We start from the raw sequence: 17,223 nt of genomic DNA on the forward strand, positions 1-17,223 counted from the left end.
TTGAACTCCCTGACCACAAGATGTGATGTTGGCACCTAGCTTAGATAGTTCTAAAAAGGGATTAGACAAATCCATGGAGGATAAGTCTATCACTAGCTGTTAGTCATGATGGCTATATGCTACCTTCAAGTTCAGTATGAATGTCTCTGAATACCAGTTGCAGGAGAGCAACAGTGGGATAAAAGTATGCTTTCACCACCTCCTAGCAGGCCACTGTAAGAAAAGAATGATGAACAAAATAATCCAACAGTTTAATTCAGCAGGGCTCTTCTTATGTTCTCAAAGGGAAATATTGCTTAAAAATGCTGCCAGTGAAATCAGCTGATGGCATGAAATTGAACTTGGACAGGTGATCAAATTTTGATGTTTGGGAATAAGGTTTTCTATAGGACTGATGCAATCAAATTATTCAACTGAAAATCTTTTTTTTTTTTAAATGATGATAAGTTTATGACTACTTATGGTAATATTATTCATGACATATTCTCTGCAAACAACCAGACAGAGAAACGTCACCAAGTTATTATGCTAGCTGAACAAACAGTGAGTATCAGAATCTTGCCTGCTCTTGGAAGAGGTCGAATGGCAGGAACAGGAACCACTAAACCAGAAGGAGGAACTGGTGATCCAGGAGACCATCCCCGGTGTCGTTTCTTTGGGGGCCCAGAATTGGATATGGTCGCTAGGTTAAAAAATACACACACACATAAACCAAGAAAAGGAAAAATATGAACAGGGTACTCAAATAATGCCTGTCTTTCTTGTTAAATATGTAAAGAATAAACCTTCTACTGGAGTTTGGTGCATATAGTTTGTCCAGTTAGAAATTGGTCCTTACACTGATCCAACCTTTATCGCTAAGATAGTGAAGAAGTTAAAGATACCTCCTAGTTAAGCAGCAAGAAAATGCAGTTTATTGATTGTTTCATAATGGGCAATGCAGTGACTTTTAAGGCCCAATCCTATCCATATATGCCAATGCAACGGCAACCCTGCTAACACAGAAGCCTGTCACCAACGGCCACGGCACAGATGCTGGCACAATGGCAAGAAAATGCCACATCATCATAACTTGGACACAATCCAAGTGTGTGAACACCAGCACAATCCCAATAGCAAAAACAGAAAGAAGAGCAGGGCATGACAGAGGCAGGACAAGTAGTTGTCAACAGGCACCAGGTCTAAACCCCCTTCACATGATGGACACACTCCAGGAAACGCCAGGAAAATGCTATGCCAACTCCCCTCTTCATACAGTGATTGACTCCCCTCTTCATACGGTGCTCCATGGGCCCTGGGGTGAGGAAACATGGTCAGTCCCTGCAGCCCCTGGAACAGTACTCAGGTACCAACATGTTGACCCCTGGTCTGTCCTGCACTCACAGTCAATGGCTGAAATAATGAGCCATGATGTGCTCCTAGTTGGCAATGTCGCCTCCGGGTTCCCCAGGTACTCTGCCAAGATAGATGTGTTTTTCCACAGGGCCATGTTGTAGAGCACAGTGCACAGGACAAACACCTTGGTTGCTTTTCAGTTGATCTCATCAGAGAGCCCCAGTTAGACTCAGGCACTAGAAACACATCTTCGGCGTCCCAAAAGCATACTCCACAACCTTGCATGTCTGCCACTGTGCCACTAAAGCCTGGGCCCAGGAGCTGGCAGACCTCCTCCAGCCCCCCCTTTCAGGCAGTATGCCTAGATGCAGGTGATGTCAAATGGCAGTGCCATGTGATCTGCCTGGGGTACTGCTGTCAATGCCACTTCTGCTGCTCCTCCAGGAAGGCTTGCAGGTGTAGGATGACAGGGGCACAATAGTGGGAAGAGGGGTGCCAGCTTGTGGATGACCATGTTGTGCATCTCATCAGCTTCCTGACCTGTGGGATGGAATAGCAGGCCATCTTTGTGGTATTGCTTGATCACTGGGGAACTGCCATGTATGAACACCTGACTGCAAGGCAACTGCAGTGCCAGCACCATGGCCAGCAATGGTGACTGAGCAGCAGCAGCATTGCTGGGAATGCTGGCACTGTTAATTCATGCAATGAGGCTCTGACTCAGCTGACATTCGTCCTCCTCTGCCATTGCTGGCCTGCCTTAGGATATGATGGATGTCACACAAACATCCATGTGATGTTGGCACAGCATCCAGATAGGATTGGGCCTTTAGTCACTTTTAATAGTGTAGGCCTATTGTTTGCATATTTCCGCACAAGGGCTGTCATACTCAAACGGCTTGCAAGACTAAATGCTCCAGTCATAATTGTTCCACAGAAAGATTTACTAAGTTCTGTATCAACCACAAATTCCAGTTCCTTGCAGGATTGAGCTGCTGGCTGAAGTGCTTCGTGACAGCAGAATGGAATTCCTCTATTGCAAAATGGCTACCTAGAGCGTGCAGACTGGTCCATTGATAGCCATTTTGGGAGCACAGCTGCAAAAGCGGCAATACTCTCCATCCATCACTAGATTCCACTAGGGCCACCAGAGCAGGTAAGGCAGCGGTGCGGAGGGGAGGGGCAAAACTGAGAAGGAAGGAGGAAAAAACAGGGGTGACAATGGCACATGCCAGATCCTCTCCCCTCCATCAGCAGCCTCCCTGCCTCTTTCTCTCCTCAAACTTGCACCACATACAGAGTTGGAACAAGCCTGAGGGGACCCACTGATGAGCAGGTAAGGGAATTTAAACGTTATTTCCCCTCCAAAGCCTCCTGATCTCCCCCCCACCCCGCGCTGGATACAGCACAGTCCTTTTTGGAGCAGCTGCATCAGCAGGGAGGTGGATATAGGATTGGGCACTTAGACATTAAAATGTGAAAAAGTAAAATGGTTTTCTCTAAGACTACAGAAGGCTATTTGTTGTTTTTTTAAAACATATACCCTAAATATGTCAATCAGAAGGTATTATATATGCATTTCCTTTGCTATGACCCAGAAACCCCAGGATGAAACACAAAACAGCTAGATGATCAGCCATCCCAGATGCAGATTAGCCCTGAAGCTGGTCAAAATAGGTGATATTCACAGTTCCCTGTACTCTGAAGTAAGAAGTCTTACTCCTTGCTAAAGTAAAGAAAATTGGATGCCATCTAATGTGTACGGTGTGCTATGGGGAGCTGTGCTTTCTAATGGGAACTTGTCTATAGAATTTGGAAAGTTCTGTGGGTCTTTGGTTCAATAGCACTAGTTTACACCTATATACTCTGAACCTAATAGTAAGGTACTACCTTTTATTTCATGTAGTCTTAAATCATGACATAAGGGTAAGACAAACTCCAATAGGATTAATCCAATCCAATCCAAATCCAATAGGATTTATTCCAATCTCCCACTGACACTTCTGATGGACAGTTTGAGTCCACCACATGTATAAATGAACACACATGTCAAGCCAATCGGGGAAGAAAAGAAAAGAAAACTACATATATTCAACAGAACCTTGATTACCCATTTACAATTCCGTTATTATCTGGCAGATTGGCCCAATGCGATACATTGAGTCCAATAAATTCAAAACTTTATGAATATTTTTGATTCAATAGGTTATGTTGAAATTGAAAAGCAAGAAATTATTTACCTTGCTCCCCAACCACACAGCTAGGACCAGGAGACATTGAGTGAGGAACGGGCCGAGAGACTGTAGAGCTCATCACATTAGTCCTCCCTCCACTGTTGCTTCCACTAATGACATCAGTGGCACGCAGAGACAAGGGAGCTGAATGCAACAAGATACAGAGTACACTTTAGGTGACTGCAGGAAACCAACAACTGTACTGCAGAATCAAGGAAGGCTACAATAAGACAATAAACAACATTTACAACATTAAATTGACGTTCCAAATATTTGAACTTTGAATACGGCTTCTATTTTTGAAGTGCAAGTAATAAAACAAAAGAATGTCTGATGTTCTGAGGCTATCTGAAAAACAAATTCTGAAATGAGAACCTACTGAAATTCCAGAATATCCGTCTCCTTTGCCAGAAACTGGTAGCAGACACAAAATTCAGTTTCTATTAATAAAAAAGTAAGGCTGCAATTTTACATTGGATTTGTTGACAAATTGGTGGAAGTGAACAGAAATCAATGGGGATAAAGTTTCATCAGTGGAGTTGAAAATTAAAACTTAAAATTTTTGAGCCCATTTTGTTTCAGGTGTATTCAAATCATGAAGCTGAAGAAGGCCTGATAGGATATCTAGTCCAACCCCCTGCCATAGGTTACAGGAAATCCAGAGAAAGAGCATCCCCAACAGATAGCTGTCAAGATGGCTATTAGAGAATTGCATAATGAAAAATTATTAAATATGGCCATTCCTTCTAAAACTAGGTAATTACTTTGTTGATAAGATCCCTAAAAACTTCCTTCAATATCTCAAAGAGCTTGTGTACTGAGGGATGAGTAACGTGTACATTCATTTAAATCAGTTAATCTCTCAATCAATTAAACTAAAAACTACTTAACCTCTCAACAAAATACATGAAACTGCATTTCAAAATGTAGAATTAAGGTAGGTACCAAGAAAGGATGAAATCTACTCTACATCACCATTCATGTCAGTGGCACTTGAAAGATTCTGCCCGGAGCTATAAACTCCTGCCCAGCAGGGAACTCTGATCTCCCTTCACTAGGCATTTCAGCTGTATGCTGTTGAATGGGAAACTGTGGCTCCACATTAATGCAGATTACTCAACCAATATTTGGGAGGAGAATTTGGAGGTGAAGTCCGCTCCCTACCATAGAGCTAAGAATGAGAAAACCTAAATTGCCAACCTGAGTACCAACATGGAAACTGGATATTTGACAGAAGCCACAGTGTTTTAGCCCTATGTTTTATTGAATGTTTTATTCAATAATTAAATGAATGGAACCACAACACCATTAATTATTAAGAATATTTATATACCACTTTTCAACAAGAAGTAGTTCACAAAGTGGTTTCCATATCACCCAAGTAGAATATGGTTATACTATGCATAGATTATCATAATAATTCTTCATCTATGTACAATTAGTCTCATATGTGTCAGTGTGATTATTATAAAAAACAGTGTTATGGACAAATGCGAGTACCTCATGTAATGAGAGTAATATTGTAGACATCCCAAACACTTGGGTGTGAGGTACCTCTGATTTGCTTACTTACCAAAAAGAGGTAATGCTACGAACATGTAGAAAACAGATTTATCTTTTGAGCATTATCTAGGATAAGAATTGTGATCACATCAGGGAAAGCTACTTAGAAACAGAAGTGATATGTAGTCTTACCAATTTGAGCAAATGCAAGTCAGCCACATTTCCTTCCCCAGTAAAACAGCTTTTCACTAGCCCTCCTGAACTCTTGGGAAGGGAACATATTACCTGTGGCAAATGTCTTTCCAACAAGTTGCACAGACAAAGCAAGTGGTGTCACTATGTTCTTATTCCGGGACAAATCTTGAGTTCCGCTTAAATTAACAGCAGAGGAAGATTGTGCTGGACTCAATACCGAGGAGTCTGTCAAAGAGATTGTTGTAACTAACTTCTGACAAAATCTGTATTCGTCTCTGAATTTTCCGAAGATGTTATCACATTGGTTATTTTACAAATGCTCAATTTTCTCTTTGCTTCATTTATCACTTGTAATGTATTTCCCATTTTCAAGACATTCATAGATGTTAATATTTACTTTTTAAAGTGGTTTAAATCCTAGAATAGCTTACTGATGAGTATTCCCATCTATTTTAAGAGGCTACTTGTTGTCCAATGGCTCCATACTTTAGAAGACAAGACTCACACACTTGGCAAGCAGGAACAAAATCTCTTTTATAGAAAGCCCTTTAACATAAAGCAGGAGCAAATGATTGGCCCAATGGAATAAGGAATCATGAAAGTGAAGATCAAAATAGAGATGTTTCTGATAAACGTGGCTAATATCTGAGCAGGGCACATTCTTACTACCTGACAAAAATGTAACTGGATAGCCACTTTCAATTTGATGACTAAGGAACTTAACACACTTCTAAGTTGCCACAAATTGATGGATGGTATTGTTCCAGAAAGTTCAAGGTGGTATGATGAATGGACAATTGCATCAGTGAACGCTAAACACATGCTGCAAGCCTTCTTGACCAGAGTCAACACCAAGATAGGAATAGTGGGTTGTATACCTATGAAAATGTTTCTCTTGGACTTATCTTCAAAAACATCCTTTGTCTTCAGCCTTACAAGAAAACTTAACAGGCAATTTTCTGCATGTCTACTCAGAAATAAGTCCCACTGAGTTCAATGGGACCAACACCCAGGTAAGTATGTACAGGTTACACCCTAATAGTCACTAGTATCTGAATTCTGCAATCACACTGGCTAAGCACAGAAATCTGTGCTGAGCATATGAGCCAGCTGATAAATGACAACCTGAATCAGACAAGATTTTATAAGTACTTATTAGGATTAGTTACCCCACCATGGTGTGTGTTTTATTAAGTCCTCAAGGCCTCTTTATCAGAATAGTCTCCTTTTCCTCTTGCTTCTCCTCATGCTGCCATAGCTTCATTCTTCAGGCAAGAGTACTCTGTATCCTTGGGCAGCTTACCAATTGTTGTCCCTGAACCTGTTGCTATCTCAGTGCTCTTAGGTTATCTGGGTTCATCAAGCACAGGATCTCAAAGATAGTACTGCTGGACTGGTAAGTTTCAAAGCAGCTTCACATTTCATGCTACCCCATATAGATCTCAAGCCCTTGAGGCAATACACACCATGCCTCCTGCTGCCCTGTTTGTTCCTTTATGTCGGCTTTTCAAAAACTGACATTTCCCCTTTACTGTTTTCTTTTTGTTCTCTTAGGGGTCCTGTCCTTTTTCAACATTCTGGCTTTTCCTGTGGCCCAGATGCACTCCCAAGCGATATCATCATCAGGAATGTTTAGTCGTGATTTATGACCAGGCAAGATACCCTTGTCAACAGAAAGTAAACTGAGACAAAAGAGATTAAGTTCCCATCTCATGGTGACAACACAGTATTCCAACATGCTAAGAATTTTAGCTCTTAACTTGAGATAAATTAGTATGCACGTGGATCACAGCTAGCCATCAGATGTGGGTGAGAGAGCGTTGCATGATTTCCATGGGGATGCCCTTCTTCAATGTCCTGTATAGTTCTTTCCCTCCCCCATGACTAAAAGAAGCAATATGAATTAGGTACAGTATTGAAATGCTGGGGAAATGTCATAATTTGCATAATTCATACAAACTGCAGCTATTCTTAGCACAGAATTTGAGTTTCTTTGGCACAGCATTTTTATTTCCTTAATGCAGACCACAAGCAGCTTGATGACCCCTGCAGTATATTGGCTCTTCCACACTGAACTGAAGTGGGTCTCTTACAAATACATATGAATGATTTATTTGTCCCTCAGGGTACATTTAACATTGGATCAATCTTCCCTTTAGGCTGTTGATATCCCAACATGTCTAAAATTGTTGTGACCTAACAATGAACTTACTCTTGGAAACAATACATGCTGGATTTCACTGAATAAATGAATCTGAGAAAAGTCAACAAGGCATGCTTGTTTTAGCCTATACTAACTCCAGTGAAAATAGCCAAGGGTTAAAAAAAAGAAGGCAAGGGAAGCAATAATACCAAAAAGAACTGCCAAGCTGATACACCGTAGAAGTAACACTCCAAGAACAACCAGTAGAGGCCGAGGGGTAGAGAGCACAGTTGCTAGCTGGGCTTTGAAATATCATCTAATTTGCCAGAGACTGACTGGGTCATAAATTTCAAGCTTTCTAAGAGTAAGAAGCCAAGGGGTGTTTGGCAAAGGAACTATTCTTCCCCCATAGATCCATCTGGAAAACATCCCCCCCCCACTCACTCACTACAGGCAAATCAACATACAAGCACAAGATGGGACTTGGTGGGCTGAATGTGACCATATGCTGTTGCAAAAACAAAACACAGCTCAGCAAAGATCTTGTATACCACAAATCTGTCAAGGTAACTAGAGGTAATTAAGGTAACTAGAACTTTCCTCAAAAGACAAATTCAAGCTTTCCTACAAATTTCTGCAGAGTAAGCAAGCAAGGCTGCAATCCTATGCACACTTCAGAGTGAGTCCCACTGAACACAATGGGGCCGAATTCCATAGAAACATGTGTATTGCACTGCATGAAAGAGTGGGGGGAAAATTTCAAAATTATGATTTGTACATTGTTAGCAAATGTACAAGACACAACTCAATTAAAAAAAAAACACAAAACACATACATCCAGGCTTGCTTTAGTAGAGGTACAGAAAATAATTAGAGCATGCACATACTTTCTTAACCCGTTTCTGCCCGGCCCACAGGTATACACATTTGGTCCCTATTGCCACATGCAATGTTGGGCAGAAATGGCTTAACCCTGAATAATAAACTGCATCTGGGTCTTCCAGAGACACTATACAGGAATAACTATAAAGTCGTAAAAAGTAGCCTGCCCTCTCCATCTCCAATTTCTCTTCAGAGACCCACTAATGCAACGAACTCGGCCATTACTGAACACAATGAAGAAAGAGTTACACAGGACCAGGTCATGGTCATGACCTTTTTATGGAATTCTGTCCTGCAAAAAATTTGCCTAGTACCTTCCTTATTTTCTTTTAGGTGCCAGAATTAGTCAGTTCTGTTGGCTTTGGGATATTTAACTGTCTTCTTTCTGGTCTTCTTTGTGTGCTGCTTTGATTTGATTAATGACATTTGCTGCATTATTTTAAATTTACTGTTCCTGACTTGTTTATTTGCAATGTTGTATTATGCTAATTTTTCTTCTGCTATTTGCTTATGTTTTGTTTTTGTGATTGTTGCAATATTATTAATATAATATTAATACTTAAGTTATTATTAGCTGACCTAAGTGTCTTCTTGGAAAGAAAAGCAACACTGAAATATTCTAAATAGAAACAATTAATATTTAAAAAGTCCCTTACCACTGGTGCATAGTAAAATTCATACTGTGTTCAAATGTGTTTCTCCCCCAACTGAACAAGTAAAATTTGTATGCATTGACAAGAATAATGTGATAGTACCTTCACTGAAATGCCACAAACTCTAGCAGGAGATTAAAAGGTTTTGGCAATTGTGTCCTGATAAACAAACAGTGATACAAAAGAAGAAACCAAAATGCAACCACAATAAGATAAGGAACTAGGAGAGCCTAAAAGGTAGACTTATCTTGGCTCAAATCTGCCAAGTCAATAAAACTGTGCTTGTATTAGATTGCTCATTATTCCAAGTAGAATGACTTGAGATTTCACAGAACAACATTTCAAACATTCTGCAGTGTTTAACCATTCTATCCTATGCACATCTACTCAGAAGTAAAGGCCCAATCCTATCCAACTTTCCAGCACCAATGCAGCCACAATGCAGTCCTGAGTAAGAGAACAAATGTTCCCTTACCTTGTGCCCTCCATGACTGCCCCCTCACCTCAGAATGTAGCATATGCTTGATTGGCATGGCTGCATCAGCACTAGAAAATTGGATAGGATTGGGCCCTAAGTTTCACTGAATTCAATGGAACTTAGTCTAAGGAAACTGCATATAGCAGGGCTTTTCAAACTGGGATATTGTAACACCCCAGCCAGAGGGCCCTGGCTTCTTTCCACTTAACGGGCGGGGGCAGTGGGAGGCAGCAACATGATCTCCAGGATCATGTCACTACGGGGGCTGCAGGGACTGGCATGTACTCACCGGTCCCTGCAACAGCCTCCCTGGGGTGCCGGGTGCCCTGTGCAAAAGCAAAGCTGGCCTTTCCTTTACTGCCGTTGCTGCCTCACAGACATGAAACAGCAAGCAGTGGAGGGAGCCCTCGTCCTACAGCTCATGCGAGAGGTCAAACAGTCACCCGCACACTGAGAGCAGTTACGTTGGGCCAGTGTGGGCTCCAGTAAGTCTTCATTGGGCCAGAGGCTCATTGGAGACTGGGGGCTCCCCACGGACTGGATTGGGAGACCCCAAGGACCGCAAGTGGCCCCCGGGCCAGGGTTTGGGCACCCTGGAATTAAAACATACCAGTCAGAATTATGAGCCCATACAGGCATATTTAATCATGCTTAATATCACTGCAAGTGAAACATTTAGAGTCAAACTACACTTAATGAGAAATTAGTAATTCGGCCCCAGGTTTTTTGCTTTTATTTTTCAAACAGTGCACGTGGTGGTATAAAAAGGGGGGTAACTATATGGGAGGTGGGGGTGAGTTTCAAGTTTTGGCCCTGCCACAATCCCAACCCTGATCACACACATCCTGAACACCATTTGCAGGAGAAAAAAGGTTTCTTTTCAAAGCTGTACATGTCTTGTAAATAATGTTGGGGCATGATCAGGGTCAGAGCAGTGATGAGGGTAAACTTCTAGAGCCACGCTATACCCTCACTGCCTTCCCCCCCATTCTGTACACTACCACCATGCCAAAACTCTTGGACCAAATTACACATTTCTTGCAACATGTAAGTACTGTTAAGGCATCTGTATATCTCAAGAAAGGAGGAGGGGGAAGGGAAGGAGGAAGCATGTAACTTTCTGGTCTGCTCTCAGTTTCTTAGGCACAGTGCAAAGCACATCTGCATTGCCTCTATGTATCTCACCTCCCTTCAGATATCAATGGCAAATTTAAACAAATTTTTATGTAGTTACCAAACAGACAATAACTAAGAAGAAAACCATTATTTTTAAGGAAGTTCTCAAACAGCTTTTAATACAAATTCTAACTCTGGTCTTATTGAGCCACCAAACAGTATCAATTATTGGGGAAAAAAATTATTCCCATACGGCCTTTAAGTGGGTCATGCCAAACACAGAGGCTGCATGCCACAAAGGAGTGCTGTTGGGCAACCTCAGCTCCTTTCAGTGAGGCTCGTAAAGATCTTCTTCACAAGCCACAATGAACTGAATGCATGCTGGTCAACCACCATGTCAGCAGGGAGAGGGGAACGTTGGCCTCCTTAATTGCCAGCACCTCTAAGCAGTGTGATCTACATATTTCACTTCATCATACCTTTACAATAGAATTAACTCATAGTTCCTACCTGTCTGAGTGAACCCTGGCTTGTATCCATTAGCTGTTCCACTCTCAGGGGTCATGGATGGAGATGCTGAAGAGATAGGTTTAGCAGAATGGCTAGCAGCAGAAGATTGCCTGCTTCTACATTCTGCAAGTGAAGCAGCTATAGTACATATTACGCCGGCCAGACTTCACAGTGAGACATTTCATCATAACAGTACATAAGAGGTTACAAAGCACAATGCCACAGATTTTTAAAAGATCAAGTAAATAACAGAGCAATAAAAGCAACATTCTCAGAATTTCATCAGCTCAAGTTTCTGTTTACATTCCAGGCAGCCTATACAGCATCAGTGTTGATTGAGGAAACTCAAAAATGGGCCCAGAGAGAGGTAAACTTCAGTCAAAAAGTGTTTCATACCAGATATCACTCACACTACCATTCTATAGTCTATTGTGCAAGGCAAAATGTTTCTGGTTGCAAATCCCTTGCATTTGATTGCATCAGAAACAAGGACCTTGCACCAGTACATCATCAGTGTCAATCTGGTGCAGCAGAACACCTATGGTAGAATGCAGTGAAGCAACACTGGGCAGCTCACAGGTGTATGCTGCAGCGCATATGGCTTTGCACAAGTCACATGGAAGCAGAGAGAGACAAGGAGGAAGTGACAATACTAAGCGTTAATCAATCCACATGAAGAGGACCAGGCACTACAGACCTTGCAACACTATAACCACATAGTATGAGTCACTCTAAAGTTCAAAGGCCTATCATTTCAACAGACTACAGGATGCTGACACGGATATTATACCAAGTAATGCTAAGTAAGGCTAGCACAGTGAAGTAGCCATACAGCTGGGCTACAGAAGAACTTTCTGGTTGCTCATTTCCTGTGACCCTCCCCCGCAAGATAAACATACTGCATACTCAGCAGAGCATAAGTGCTTCTCTTAGCAAATTCTGGCACAGCTACCCACATTTCCCAATAATTGATCACCACGTGTTTTTGAAAGATGATGGGCATAATCCTAACCAGGTCTACTCAGAAGTAAGTCCTATTTTGTTCAACAGGGCTTACCCTCAGGAAAGTGCGGCTAGGATTGCAGCCGATGTTTTACCTCAGGCTCCCTGTGATCTGTCTATTAACTTCCAACGAATTTCTTGACTGCTATGACTTTCACCAATCTCTCAGTGTCTATTTAGTGAAAGATGCTGAAGCCCAGTGGCTGGAGTGCTGGACTAGGGCAAATCCCCACTTAGCTTTGAAGTTCACTAAGTGATCTTGAGCCATACTCAGTCATGAAAGTCACTGAGTGATCTTGGGCCATACTCAGTCTTATCTACCTCACAAGGTTGTTGTGAGAACAAAGGGAGAAACCTCATGCACTACCTGAGCTCTTTGGAGGGAGAGTGGGATTAAAATATAATTAAATAACATTTGTTATGCATATTTAAGAGGGGGAATTCCATCCCACCTTTCAGTATCCATCATAATGCATTCTGCATGAGGCTGCCCTTAAAAAGCATTCAGAAGTGACAACTGGCACAGAATGCTGTAACCAAGTGTTATCAGGTACTGCTCACAATAATCCTATCACTTCAATTTTGATAGAGCTGCATTGCTTCCTGATTTGCTGCTGGAGTCAATTTAAGGTGCAGGTTATGGCTTTCAAAGCCTTAATCTATAGGATCACCTGCTCCCAATGATTCCACCTGCTAAACAAGACCTTTTGAGGAGTCCTCTATACAGACCAACACCAGCTGATGTTTGGTTGTTGTGCCTGTGGGACAGTGATTGCTCCAGGTTGTGGAATTCCTTCCCTGGCAATGAATGGCATAGTTGGACACCTTCCAGAGCCTTGTGTTGCACATTTTCCATGGCCGCCTCTTGACCTGACCCCCTCACGTCTGGAGGGCATTCTGGGACCTTAAAACATCACTTCCGGTTTCCCCCCCAAAACTGGAAGCAATGTTCTAAGGCCTCCCAAAGGCCTCAGAACAATCTCTGAATGTGACCAGAGGGGGCATGGAGGCGAGTGAGGGGAGCAGGGCCATGATAGTGGTGGCATTGCTGCCCCCCCAGAACAGTGCTGCCTGGAATACTGTGACCCTCCTCAGTTACGCTACTGCTCACTGGAATGTTCCAAAGAGCATTCCAACAATGCTCAGACCCTTTTTATATTCTGTGACCTGCAGATTACCTCATTTACTCAGGCCTTCAGTGTGTGAGGGGCTGCTGGTTATTTAATGCCTATTGTGATTTCTGGTGCTGGTCTTAGGCCATTCTGCTATTGTTACCAAGTGTGCTCTAAGAAGCACGTAATGTGCATTTATAGGAAGTTTATTGTATGTGCAGGGACCAAGTGCTGTGGCTCAATGGAATGGTATGAAATAAAGAGGGAGGCAAGGTTATAGGTGCAACAGTAGATAGCTTTTATTGTAGGGATCAGAATACAATGACTGGGAAGGGGAATAAAAATGAAAAGCAACACAATATACACAGCAATCACACAACTAGGCCCTAAGTGTCAGCAGTTTCTAGGTAGGAGGAATGAAATAGCAGGAATGCTTACTCGGAGAAGGGGGGGTCACATAATGTCAGCAGTGAAGAAGAGGAGGAAAAAAGGGGAACAGAATGTACGGAAATCAGGAGGTTACCCAAGAAGAATAGGGGCTGATAAACCAGGGGTTGTGTGGTAATTGGAAAGGAGGAGGGAGAGGGGAGGAAGAAAAAGGAAGAAATGGGAAAGTACCAAGTTTCTGGCCAAGGTGTGAGTCAGTGGCTGAGTCTTTCTTCTCTTTAGCATAATCCAGAGCTACAGGCTAGGACTAAGCCCCTTATCAGGCCAGAGAAATATTTCATTCACTTGTGGTGGGAGAAGCTTGCCTCTCCCACTGCCTGATCACTCTTAGCAGATGTTAAACCTCCAAGAAAATTATTGAAAGCTGGCTTCTTCCTTGTTCTCAGAGTTCTAGCTAGATCTGTTAAGGGGAATTGTACATTGGAGGCCTCGGGCTAATCCCTAGGCCTCCCCCTTGAAAAATAGACCAAGGAGTCTCAGACTCTCACACACTCAAAACACTCACACCAAAAGATGCACAACTGTACACAAAAGTTAGAGTTTTGTTTGTAGGCCACTGGACAGAGTTGCCAAAGGTCAGGATTACTTATCCATATCTGCTAAGATGAGCTGGTAGATTTGCTGAGCTCATGGGCTAGGGTGCCATCTCAAGGCACAACAATCTCTTGGTTCAAAGGTGAGGAGAAAGGCAAAAAAATGCTTGAAAAGCAAACCTCAGAGAGCGAGGCAGTAGCCTTAGCTGGTTCCAGGGAGAAAAGGCAAGGGAATCAAGATTGTGTTCCCAGGGACGGGAGCATTGAGAGGCAGCTCAGTGGGCACTGGAGTTACAGTTTGCAGTTGCACTCAAGGGAAGGATGCAGGGCAGAAAGATTGGAAAAAGAAGGAAGGAGTCCAATACCTGCCCTTGGTGGCAGCTGGCACACTATCACAGTTGTTGCGTAGGGGATGTAATAGAAGTGCTTGACAGAGTATCAGTAGGTAGCTAAGCATTCACAAGCAACAGGCAACAGCAAGCTGGCAAACAGCAAACTTGAGGGGTCTGTGACTTAGCTTTTTAGAATTAAAATTCCCTTTGGAAAGCATAGAGGCTAGTGTGGGGTGAACTCATAAAAGACCCTTCATTTCTGTCTTGACTGTCCATGATAGTCCAACCCCAGCTTGAGACTGTGCCTTTATTGTTCTGCACCCTGCAGAAAGTTCCTTGATTTCTAAGGAGCATTGTTCTCCCTAGGTTGCATGACTATATGGCTGTGCAGCTTGAAGTCAAGTTCGGAATTCAGTTGAATCAGAAGTCATTGATGACGTTCAACATCATTGCTGAACATCAGGAGATGTTCACAGCAAGCAAAAGGGTCCATGCAGTGGCACAGACCCCTTACAGGAAATATTGCTCAGGAGGTCTTAATTATCCTACAACTCTTGACTGAGCTTATGGCGAGTTTGGTGAGGGAAGCCAAGGTTGAAGGCATGCCTTTTGTGTTACTAGTGACTTTGCTTAATCCAAAGTCAGAAAGCTCCCAAGATGTGGCTTGGTTCAAGGTGTGTCTTGGTTCAGATCAAATCTGAGGACCAAGCAACATGAGGCTGGTCATGGAATTTTCCAAAATGAGAAAGACAGACAAGTCTTTTCTAAAGTTAGCAGCTGGGGGCAGAGAGAGTGGGGTTAGTAAAAACCAGCATTTGGCCCTTTCCCTAAGGCTAGTGGGACCTAATGCTTCTTAGCCATCAGGCCAAACAAAATGAAATGAAAATATCTGGGTCATGCTTTCCTGGCATACACCCTGCATTATGTACACGTGTAGATGAACATGTCAAAGAACATTATAAAACATGTCACACACAATGTTGATTACACTTTCTTTGATTATTAAAATTAGTGATTGATGAATGAAAAATGAGATGAAAAGTGTGTCCTGAATGTTTAAAAAATGAAATAAATAACATTTCTTTTGCTATGTCAACCAATTTATTTTATTTTCCACATTTTTATACCGCTGTTCCACCAAGGAGCTCAAGGGGATGAACTTTTCTTTATTGTCAAGTGATATGACATTATTATATCATAATAATTCCATTGTAAGAGAAGAGAAATTAAATAGTTTAGATGGTAAACCATTAGATGGTAAGAGAAATTAGATGGTTTTTAATATGTTGCTCCTCTAAACCGAGCTCTAAACCCTACAAACTGTGTTCTAGTCTAGCAAATACATTCACTCACTCCACCCTGGTGAACTCCTCTGCATAGTGCCTGCTCACTCATGCATGTGAGGAAGCAGAAAGAACTTTCAAAGCTCTTCCACACAAATCAAAATAGATAAATATGGAACATTTTTAATCTGATCACCAAGTAACTAAAAACGTGATTATCGGACAGGTACCCATCAGGGGATGGGCTTCTTCACCCTGCTTTTTGTTGCTATGGAATGTGTGGAATAGCCCTTTGATAGCTGAGAAGAGAGGCTTAAAATCACGTGCTACCTTATTGTAATTAAATAAGAACCAGCTCAGGGTTGTAACTCATGGACACTCCCATTTTAAAAAAATGTTAAAAGAAACTTCACAAGAACTGACTGTTTAATTCAAGTGAGATTTAAAATTCTCTAAAATTTAGGCATCTGTCTAACAAACAGGGTACTTGTTACCTTTCCAGCAGATCAGGGGTCCCTTTGATAGCACACCTTGCGAACTTCTTACTAGGTAGTACTTTAAGTGCTTCTGCTTCTTTGGTTGAGTGGTGAGCTTCAGATTAATGTGGTTGGAAAATTCAGTGAAATATCGAAATCCTCTTTCTCCACAGCCTATACAGTTTCCAGAAAAACCTAAGGGAGATAAATACGAATTCAATGCCTTCTTAAAATGTGCTGTAAAGCAGACCATTTGATCACTACCTACAAAATTCTCTTCTATTATACAGATTCAATAGTTGTTCACTTGGTACCTACTCTATATGTATTAATACGCCCCTAGATGAAAGCATAGACAAACAATAGATAGACACCCAGCAACATTATTCTTCAACAAACATAGCTCCATTGGTACTTATATCTTCTCAATCAATACTTCAGAGAAGAGCAAATCTTCAAAATAGGTAAAGAAGCTACAGTGTTTAGAAAAGTTAATAGTTCCAACAGTTTCTCAACAAACTTTCAGAAAAACATCTCTCTTCAGCAGGATCAGAATGGATATGTGAGTCATATTTTCATCTCAGAACCAAAATGTTCTCCTTACTCCTTTCTTAATGCCTCTTTAGTTTGCCTTCAGAGGCTTCCTCTTAATTTTTATGTGGAAAAAAAGGACTGAAAATGGTCTCAGGGGATGGGAAAGATGAGAAAATTTATCTGCCCCTACAGGATTCCCTCATGTGCAAAGTAATCCATGTTGTCACAGTCCCTGCAGTCATTCCCCTCCCACCAAATTCTGATAGGGCATAAACAAGTAAATATTTGAGGCAAAGCACTTAGTCCCATTGAAACAAAAGTTGAAAGCTCATCACTCTGAATGGTACTGTAATCTCTCCCAAGAATAAAGGACATGGGAAGAAAAAGTTCAGAGGGTCAAACTAGTTTTGCAAGGTGGCCTAAATTACATCTTCAATTAGGCTTCACTGGATGGG

General features: G+C 41.9%; 1 protein-coding gene across 2 annotated transcripts in view; it reads right to left on the minus strand.

Annotated features, from left to right (window-relative positions):
* Positions 1-17,223, minus strand: part of GREB1L (GREB1 like retinoic acid receptor coactivator) — a 192,079-nt gene that overhangs the window by 59,286 nt on the left and 115,570 nt on the right. For both annotated transcript variants that reach the window (XM_066625247.1, XM_066625246.1), the window contains 5 exons: positions 16,253-16,429; positions 11,050-11,172; positions 5,358-5,492; positions 3,576-3,713; positions 563-682 (listed from right to left, as the gene is read on the minus strand). In XM_066625247.1, the coding sequence (XP_066481344.1) occupies positions 563-682; positions 3,576-3,713; positions 5,358-5,492; positions 11,050-11,172; positions 16,253-16,429 (693 nt within the window). The remainder of the gene's footprint in view (positions 1-562; positions 683-3,575; positions 3,714-5,357; positions 5,493-11,049; positions 11,173-16,252; positions 16,430-17,223) is intronic.

Source organism: Tiliqua scincoides, chromosome 4 (genome assembly GCF_035046505.1).
Source record: "Tiliqua scincoides isolate rTilSci1 chromosome 4, rTilSci1.hap2, whole genome shotgun sequence".
Lineage (NCBI taxonomy): Eukaryota > Metazoa > Chordata > Lepidosauria > Squamata > Scincidae > Tiliqua > Tiliqua scincoides.